At 40.5% G+C, this 10327-nt stretch overlaps 1 protein-coding gene across 1 annotated transcript in view; it reads left to right on the plus strand.

The window, feature by feature from the left end:
• The window catches only part of MCOLN2 (mucolipin 2), a 58361-nt gene extending 48285 nt beyond the window's left edge, over positions 1–10076 (plus strand). The window contains exons 12-14 of the mRNA XM_008583829.1: positions 4844–5050; positions 6468–6589; positions 9237–10076. Of these exons, the coding sequence (XP_008582051.1) occupies positions 4844–5050; positions 6468–6589; positions 9237–9273 (366 nt within the window). The 3' untranslated portion in view covers positions 9274–10076. The remainder of the gene's footprint in view (positions 1–4843; positions 5051–6467; positions 6590–9236) is intronic.
• The last annotated feature ends 251 nt before the right edge of the window (positions 10077–10327 follow it).

Raw genomic sequence — 10327 nt, forward strand, 5'->3', positions numbered from 1 at the left:
GATCCCCTTACTGGTCATCTTTGAAAAAAAAAAAATTTTTTTTTTCTAGTAGCCACATTAAAAAATAAAAAAGAAACAGATGAAATTTATTTTAATTATATATTTCATTAAACTTAATATTTGCAAAATATTATTTCATCATTGTAATCAATATAAAATATTGAAATATTTTACATTTTTTTGGTACTAGGTCTTTGAAATCTGGTGTGTATCTTATCCTCACAGCACATCTCAATTGGGACTAGCTATATATCAGGTGCTCAATAGTCCTACGCGGTTAGCGGCTGCCATTCTGTACACTGCACCTCTAGACTTGTGTCTCTCACTTAATGTCAGCCTTCCCATTCTGCCCTCGAGGAGTAAGGGCTAAGGGATGTTTCTAGGGTTGCCTATGCAGGTCTGTTCAAGGCATCTCTCTCCCATATTTAGCCAGGCCAATTTATTGGGGAAATGCACAGCTGAGTTAATTCAGTAAATGCAGGAGTCAGTAAAGGGAGAGAACTTCAGCCTGGTTCTGGAATTTTGTGCTTTTCTTCTCCATATTGCTTCTTTTTTTGAATCTGAAGTTAGAAAATTTTATTGCACCCTGCACACTTCCCCCTCACCCCCAAATTAATCTAAACTGTCAGAATTTTCAGGTTCTGCCAGCATCTGTTGAATAAGAAGAACTTCAGTGTTAACTGAAGCTTTGAAAAACTGAACATTACAGCAAACATTTTCTAGGATTCTTAGAATCACAGAATCCTTGAGTGTGAAAGCTAATTCTTTCTTTAAAACAGACAAATAAAAAACTCTAAAGAGCAGGTATCAGGAAAATTATAATTTTATACCACTGTGTGATCAGTAGCTGGAGCCCCATGACATTTTAGCTTCCTGGCTTCCTGGAGACATCTAATTTCAGTGGTTCAGCTGAAAGGGAGTGAAGATACAAAAAGTGCTGATATCTGTTTCCAGCACTAATAGGCTTTGACACAGCATCCTTTCAAAATGTCTGGATACAGAGGGCTAGAGACTATTGAAGTCCTTCCACACCTCATCTTGAATTATTAAATATTACTTTAATGTAGCTTTTACATTTCCAGAGTACTTATTTTTTTACTGTGAAGAATAAATTATAGTCTTGCATTATACAAATGTGAAGACCAAGGTATTGAAAAATTGTTGGACTTTGCCAATACCATGGGGAAAAGTTTGGCATACCCTGTATTACATATTCATGCTTCCAGTGCCTCTGGTTTTAGCCAAGCACCTCTTATCCAAGAGGACTGCTAGCCAGTTGTGACATTTTACCTACATGGTGCATGAAATTCTTAGTACCAGCTCTTGAAGCAAACCTTTACATCATTCTCTGACGTAAGACATTGAAGGTTGTGTTTTCATTTAAATGAAAGTTCTTCTTGTCTCAATTGCAAATTATCATTTGTGAAATGAGCTCTTGGGTTCTCACTGTGGTCCCATGGAACCTACAGAAACTTTTTATAGAAATATTCATTTAATATTTATTAAGTATCTACTGTACACCAAATGTTACCAGGTTCTTCTAGACCGAGTTCTTGGAAAGCAGGGAGTATGGCTTATTCTTCCTTACATTCCCAGTGTTCGGCATGGCACATCGGACATGGCAGGGGCTCAACAATTTTGCTGAATGAACAAGAAACAAAGAGAGATAGCAGTACCTGCTTTCCAGGGGCTTATGATCTCTCAAGAACCAAAGCAATAACCTATAAACGTGGTCCTTACAAACCGAGAACACATTAGGACCTTACCTCTGTTATTTTTTCAGCTCCTACTGTGGAATTTGGGCCACTGAATCTGACTCTGGTTTAGCCACTTCTTGTGGAGCAAAATGTAATTTAACAGGTCTCTGTTTAAATTTGGGGGTGGGTTAAAATAATTCTTATGTGCACAGAGGAAGGGGAGGAAGAATGGCTATGAATAACATTAATGTTGAAGCGGGTATTGTGTGTGGACTGATAATAAATAACTACAAGGAATGAATTCAATATGTAGTGACCAACTAGCTATTTGCAGTTCTAAAAACTGAAGCACAGACTGGTAGGGGTTCTTGAAACTAAAGAAAAGAATTGACTGGGTTCCAGAAGAAACTGTGAGAAATATGAATTATTAATGGTGCTGTCAGAGTTATAACTGACATCCACAGCAACCTGCTTTAACTTCACCGTCTAAGGCTAGTGGAGGGGATGGAAAATATTTATCCTGGGAACTGCCTGTCTTACTGTTAAATAATTTGCATATTGTTAAGTGATTTTCTCAACAAGGTGCTCATTCCAGGTCCCTATGGAGAGCGACTTTAGTCCAGTTCATCAGAGTTGTCGCTGATGCAGCAAAGGCAGAGGCATGCTCCTTGTTTGGGGTGCATTTGTGCACCCTCTCCCTTGGCCACAAACTTGACCCTGCCTGGTCCAGCCACGGGGCTGGGAGCACAAGGCATAGTGTTTGCTCTCTAGTTGGGGTATAAAAATAATTAGAAGACCTTCACATGGTTCACCCTGTGGTTCTTATGGATACAGAGGACAGAGAAGGGACTAGAGCTTCCAGGGCAATCTGTCTTGCAGTAGACTTTGACATAACCCATGAACATTGGCTTGACTGGATACAGAGAAGAGGAAGAAGAATAGACCAGGTGAGGAAAATAAATCTCAAGAGGAAAAAATGTAGAAATGGGCCAGGTGCTGTGGGAGGAGACAAGCATAGGGTGTTGATACTGATAATGAGGAGATGCAAGGAGGCCACATGAAGGAGGAACTTATCCCCACCTAGTCTTGATTTGGCTTTTTACTTTGCATTCAGACCTTGTACGGCTTTAAGCAAGTGAAATGGCTTTAAAGCCATCTTCTGTGAAGTTGAGGTTTTACTGCAGCTTGGACTGGAGAGTGAAGAGGTTGGAGAGAAGGAAACTTCTTTGGAGGTTTCTTTAACAATTCAGATATGTGTGGATATCAGAGTAGAGTAGAAAGGGCAGATCAGGGAAACATGTCATAGGAACAGACAGGCTTAGAAGAGTGAAAGAGGAAGATTAATCTATTTATTTAGATTAATCAATTTAACACATAGTTTTAAGTACTTGATTATTTTGGAGTAAACATTGGGTTTTTTTGTTTGTTTTTGGTTGGAGATTGGAATCAGTTGACAGAAATAGGGAACTTTAAGAGGAAAGCCCATTTTTCTGGTTAGGGTGGTAGAAAGTTTTATTTCATTGCACATCAAACAATAGCACAACTTCCAAGTGAAGATGTTCCATAGACATTCATCAGAAATTTGGGTATCCCCAAAGTCACATGGACATACATGCCCCTACCCCTAAGGACAGAATTTGGTTCAAAACCCTGTTTCATCTGTGTTTCTGAAAATCGTATTGTTTTTTGCCTAGTGGGTCATTAGTGCTCTTTAGATAGAAACTTTTCACATTCATCTAATGTCTCACCCTCTGGCCCTAGAGACATGTTTATTAAGCACCTGCTGTTTGTTTTCAGTTGACAGGGCAGTAGTTAAGCACTTACAGCCAGGATGGCTGGCTAAGGATTCCAGCGGTATTCCACATTGGCCTCAGCCCAGCTCCTGAAGTCTAGGTGTGCCCAGTCTAGTAACCTCCAGCTAACTGCCAAATATCAACATTTCTGCCTGGAACCTCAAACTCACCTTGACTAAAGTTGAACACATTAATAGTCCTTTCTCTTACCCTACCCAGACTTATTTTCTCCTCAGTCTCCCAGACTCCTGCAGTCACCTCTCCATGGCATCCCTGCCCCTGGACTTTCCTCATTCTAGGAGGTCTTCTGCGTGCCATCGGTTCCCTGTTGGAAACACAGACCGGAACACGCCAGTCCTCTGTTTGGAATTTTTTACTAGTTTCTAATTGTGGGTTGCATTGAGCCTGAAGTATGTAGGAGACCTAGCAAGGCCTTTTGCGGCACAGTGCAGATGCTCCCCTTCTCCTCAGGCTCAGCACCACGTCTCCCCCACACTCAGGGAGCAAATTCTTCCCTTCTTCCTCTCACTGGTGAACCACTCAGCCTTCAGGCCCAGTTCAGAGGGTCACTTTTCTTGTGCAGCCCACCCAGCTCTACCTCAGGGCGTTATTACATATCTCGATTGTGGCTACTTGTTAGGCGGGAGCTGTCAGAAGGCATTAGCCATGGTTATCCCTCCTTCAACACTTTCTCAACTCTGGCTGTCAGTTTTTAATGTGCTAAAATTACCTGGATCCATGGATGGAAAAGCTACAGTGAAACCATTCATTTAGCAAAAGTTTCTGAGCCTGTGCTATGTCCCAGTCCCTTCCATATATTGCTGGTTATAACATATGACTGCCACAGTTCTTTCAGAAAGCAGTATGGTAGACTTTAGCCTTTAGAATGTTAATAGCTTAGACTCAATAACAGGAAAAAACATTATGCATAGAAATGTTTACTACATTTTTGTTTCTAATAGCGAACATTACTGGGATGTCCAGTGGCAAGGAAATAGTTAAATTTGGCAAGGAATTGTCTTATATAACAAACACTTTGTCAGTGTCAATAACATAAGAAAATGCTTATGGTAAGTAGGGAAAAAAGTCAGGATCCAAAATTGTTAGATAATATGACCACCAATATGTAAAAAGTGTATAGGAAAAAACTGAGGGAAATGTCAGGAGATTATTTTTGAGAGTGTGGAGGAAGGTTTTGAATAATGTTTTTCTACTTCTTATTGGTTCTAGGTGTCTTAAAAGGTTACTATGTTACTAATGGCAAAAACAACGCTAACAAAACAAGCTAACTAGGTACCTCTCTGCTTTTTAGGATACTGTATCTTAGAAACTAAATTTGTTTCCTCCTTATAGTTTGAAAATCTGAACACAGTTGCTGAGTGCCTGTTTTCTCTGGTCAACGGTGATGACATGTTTGCAACCTTTGCCCATATCCAGCAGAAGAGTGTCTTGGTGTGGCTGTTCAGTCGTCTGTATTTATATTCCTTCATCAGCCTTTTTATATACATGATTCTCAGCCTTTTTATTGCACTTATTACAGATTCTTATGACACCATTAAGGTAAGTAATTATCAGTATTTGCTGTCCCCCAAACTACTGAAAATTCTACATAGATTGAAACATAGGAAAATACTGCATTTTTTACTTATTTAAAATATTACAATTTTATTTAGATTTTGAGGTTTTGTAGAAAATTGTTTTAGATGCTGGAGATTAATTTTAAATATGCGTTTAGGACATTGTCCCTGTTACCTAGACCAGGGTGGATTGGTTTGGAGGTGTGGTGGGAAAGAAAAAGGAACTGGGCAAGGACGGTGGTAAGGGGTTTGGTGAATCTAGCAGTTGGGCTACTGGTCTCAGCAGTGACAGATGCACCTGCCTGTGTTGCTACCTGAAGCTTAGGTTCTGAGTAGGAGTTTCAATGGTAAGAGGTGGCTGCCACCTTGACAACTGTACAGATACAGGCATACCTTACACTGGATGATACAGCCACCTCCATGGTACAGATTTCTTTTAAATTATGAAAGGTAAGGCTCCTGTGGCTGTTTAGTTTCCCACTTTCCTAAGCCACCGAATGGGTTCTGTATCCTTTCAGACTGGGCCTATTTAACTGATTTGTATCTTGAAGGAAGTTTGCTTCCTTGGGTGCTGGCACCTCCACAGCAGATGGTCATGTTTGGAAAACTGTTTCAGGGCCAGTGTCTGAGCAACCAGGGTGCCATGTGTGTGCCATTGGAAGCTGTCCTCTGCTTAACCCCTTCTCAGACCAACTCAGGAGAAAGTTAGTCCATTGGAAAAACTGCTGAGCACTTTTTTAGTGTGTGATTAGTGTTGAGGCGGGAATGGGTGGTTGGCTCTAGCAGCAGAGCATGGCCTGGAGAGAGAAGAGCTGCACACTCCTGCCTGGTAGTTTCATGTCTTTGATGTGGCAGTGTCCCCATGGGTGGGCCAAGCCTCAGTGTTGAGGGGCATGACAACACTAAGTGTGAGGGGAGGGGGTCTCAGGGTCTTTGTGCCTACTTGGAAGAATCTATTGACTTCTGTCCCACTGAGTGACCAACTTCCATAAAAGTAGAAGAAATAGAGATTGCTTCCCAGGTAGATTCTGTAGGAAATATCTTCCAGGTAGATTGGCAGCGTATAGAGAGGGGGGTTTTATCTGGTCTTACAATTAACATTAAAGCTTTAGACTTTTGACTATTTCCTTTATTCTCTTTTTTTTAACACACCTCTCCCCTGCTCCACCCTGGCTTGCTTTCTGGAGTTTTCCCTTGGATTGTTCTCTGTTCCCATGGTGGCCCTTGGCTTGGTGTTCTGGGACTGACAGATTGATTCATCATTGTTAATATCAGTTTTTGGATCTGAGCTAGCAATGTGGGAGAGATTTATTTTAGAAAAGGTGGGTTTTGTTTGTTGACAAAGGGAGCAATTTCTCATTCTCAATAAATAAGGTAACAACATTGTGTACTTTTAAAAGAAATACCAACAGAATGGGTTTCCTGAAACCGATCTGCAGGAATTCCTGAAGGAATGTAGTAGCAAAGAGGAGTATCAGAAAGAGTCCCCGACCTTCCTGTCCTGCATCTGCTGTCACAGGAGGTCAGTATTGTGTTTAATTTCCATGCTTTGCTGCCTTAAGAGTCAGTCCAAGGTTAACATTACACTCAGAAATCAACTTCTCATGGGAAACAATTCATCTTGGTTTTCTTTGCTCCCACTGAAATTGGCTTTAGAAGTGAATTGTGTACTATAAAACAGGATTGTATAGAAAGCTACATGATGTAATTGAAATCTCTTGGGAACATTATGAGACTGTGATGAGAAGGCATGGACTATGTCCCTAAAATCAAGAAGCTGAATTCTTCAGGGGCAAAAGTAAGAGGTCAAAGCTCTTATTTTTAGAGGTGGAGTGCTGGAAATGTCCAAGGCATTTTCTCTTTTCGCAGTATGCAGTCACATAACCTTTCTTGAACAGAGCAGGAAGTGTGCTTGAGAGGAGGCTGTACATGCCTTGGTTGGACACCCACATCAGCAGCTCCTCGTAGACCAGCTGTGTTTTGCTTGCTCTTTGTCAGGACACAGGAAAATGGTCTAGACCTCAGTGGACAAAGCATACCACACAGTGGTTTGGAGACTAGAAGAGGGGTCAGATGAGGACAGTTTTCTTCAACGTGTCCATGTTTGTTTTTCTCTGAAGTCAGGGGTAGGGGTTTTTAACTAAAAGTATACCCTACCCATATTTTTTGGAGAAGGATTCTCTAAACGAAATTTCTAAAGGAAGATGGGAGAACATAATTGCTACTTAAAACCACAGGATATATTTTTCTGTTAATCAATTTTTACCGCATCTTGGGAGTTGAAATGATATGATTGAGCATATCCAAAGGATGTCTGGTAAATATGAAATGAGGTCTTCTGAGAAGAGTTAAGTTTTCAAAATCACATTTCATCCTCTCAGAGCATTAAATTGTTGCTGTGGAAGCTGGAGTAAAGGGAAATTAATTTTCTTAATAGGCAGCTGCCTCCTAAGAAGCACCCTGTATAGGGAAATTCTTTCAAAGTTGCTTTTCTATTATGCAGTTAACTGTAAGGGAAAAAAAATTCATCAAAGAATATAGTTGTAAATTTGAAAAGTAACTGATAGGTCTTTGGTGTTTGGCCCTTGGTTTGTACCACAAAAAGACCTAGAAGGTTGTTAAATGTTTTCTTGTGTAGCCATATGGAACGAGTAAAAGATGTAAGGAGTGGACTGGAAGACTTATTGATAAAACCGGATCTGACAGTGAGGAAAAGAGAGTAACATCATCAGACAGTTGGCCCTAAGGTGTGCTAAGGTGTGCTAAGGTTGTTGAGAAACCTGGTGTGAAGGAAGGCCTGCCCAGCATGAGGAATGAAAGAATTAGGGAACAAGAGAGTCCACCAGGGAGATCAGCTGAAGAACTAGGATGAGGATATCAAAAAATGAAGACAGGGACTGGCTGGTTAATTCTGCTGGTTAGAGTGATGTCATAACACCAAGGTCAAGGGTCTGGATCCCTACACTGGCTAGCCACCAAAAACCAAACAAAAAATTCCAAACAAACAAAAATATAGAGGCTGTTACCACGTTTGGCTAAAAGACCATCATGGGTAAAGTCAGCTAGAACAGTTTCAGTATCATCATCAGACCAAAGCCTAGATCCCAGGGGGTTTGGATGGAACTGGCAGAGAATAAATGAAGGTCATAGACCCTGATGGAAGAAAATGGATTGTAATGGAGCCTCGAGAACAACTGATGGCTTTGACTCCTTCAGAAATTAAGTATACCTTGATATGTTTAAAAACAAGGAACAGAGGGATGGGAGTAAAATTGAAGAAGTCTATGGATGGAGAGTAAATGTTGGAGAAAGACCTCACTCAGGTCACATGGGGAATAGCACTGCAAAGATTGGTGTCTGTTCTTCCTGTCTGGTGACCATGACAGACAACACCCATCTGTCCCAGCTCTGCCTCCTGCAGAGCATGGATGTGTCACTCTTTCAACAAAGCAGTCCAGCAACCACCACACATTGATCCTCCTTCAAATTGCTGACAGAGCCTCTACCCTGATCATCAGAACAGCTGGGTTTTCATTTTGTACCCTACCATTAACCAAGTGTGTCCTGTGACCTCTCCTAAACCTCTTGTCCCAGTGTCATCTGGGGCCAGATGAGCTCGGAAACCTCTTCTAATCCTAAAGTGATGTGGTTCTTTGGAGAGAGATGTTTGGTTGAACAGATGCAGAGTTAACCTTTTTCTTTCTCTACCATAGTGAAGGAGGAAAATTGGCTATTCTAACCACTGATAAGGCTTTGTGAGAAAAGGGGGACAGAGGGCCCTGAGAGGGATGGCTCTTCACAGTCTGTTTCCAAAAGCATCCACCCACATCCCAAATAATGTAAATTACCCTTCTAATTTTTCTTCCGCTTATGCGCTTCATGCATATGTCTATGTGTACCTACAGAATACAGAGGATTCCTATTTCTCCTCAAGGGTTTTTGAATCATTGCTCTCTCTTTTAAGGGATGGCTCCTCACAGTCTGTTTCCAAAAGCATCCACCCACATCCCAAATAATGTAAATTACCCTTCTAATTTTTCTTCCACTTATGCGCTTCATGCATATGTCTATGTGTATCTACAGAATACAGAGGATTCCTATTTCTCCTCAAGGGTTTTTGAATCATTGCTCTCTCTTTTTTTCTTTCTTCCTCCCCCTTTCTGTCACAGGAAAGGAAGCGATGACCACTTGATACTTATTAACTGAAGTCCTTCTGTTAAAAACAATCAAATTTCGGGCCTCCTTATCCAGTGGCAAAGCGGAGAGACCCCAGAGGGCTGGGACCAGCAGTTCCAAAAGGACTGTCTTCGTTAATTGTGGAGTGGGGACGAGCACTGACTGCCAGCTGGCTGACCGCGACTGGAGTTCTGAAGTTACTTTTTATAAACTTGGATGATGAAGGATAGACCATAGGCTACTCCTGGGCATTAGTGCAATTAAGCAGTGATAATGAAATTCTCTATTAGTCTGTTAATTTATGACATGATAATGTTGGGATGGAAAAAAAATCACATTTCATAGTGTGGAAAACAATGATGTTTAATCCCATTTATTTAAAGATATGTGTTTATCATCAAATAAGGATGTTTTAAAAGTGATTCCTGGGTTTTGAGACATTTGTTAATTCATGGTCTGCTCAGAAATGAAGTTGGTTGCAGTACCAAATTAGAGACCCCCGCTGGAGATCTATTAAACCATTTAAAGATCGTACATAAGCCAAGAAAAAGACCTCTTGCAATGGACATTTCTTGGCCTATTTTCCTGTGGGATTTCGTCTTTAGCACTATGGAGCAACTGTTGGCATAGTCAGTGGGATGAATAGGAAATGGAGTCATTTGGATACCTTGTCACTTGTGCTAATCATTGATTGTGCACACATGGCATATGGAAGTAAACTGTAGCAGTGGTCATTCATTTTAACAACTGAACTCCACAGTGGTGGGGATTTACCTTACTAAAGCAATGAAATATGCTATATTTTTTCCCCAAATAAATTTATTTTTATCATACCATATGGCATTACTACTGTTTTTTTTAAAATGTGGTGTCTCTTAACATCTACCTAGTGAAAAATTCAGGTCACATTTCTTTGAACTACCCAGTCTCCAAAAGGGATTTCTCACTTTCTCAAAAGGAGTGAAAGAGATATAGGGCCTTGTATATAAAAGTTATTCAGTAAATATTTATGATAATAACTTGAGAGATTAAGATTACTTTATGCATAGATTTATTTCATACTTGAGCTATCTCAGGGGTTAAT

This window comes from Galeopterus variegatus, unplaced genomic scaffold (assembly GCF_000696425.1).
Source record: "Galeopterus variegatus unplaced genomic scaffold, G_variegatus-3.0.2 Scaffold3057, whole genome shotgun sequence".
NCBI lineage: Eukaryota > Metazoa > Chordata > Mammalia > Dermoptera > Cynocephalidae > Galeopterus > Galeopterus variegatus.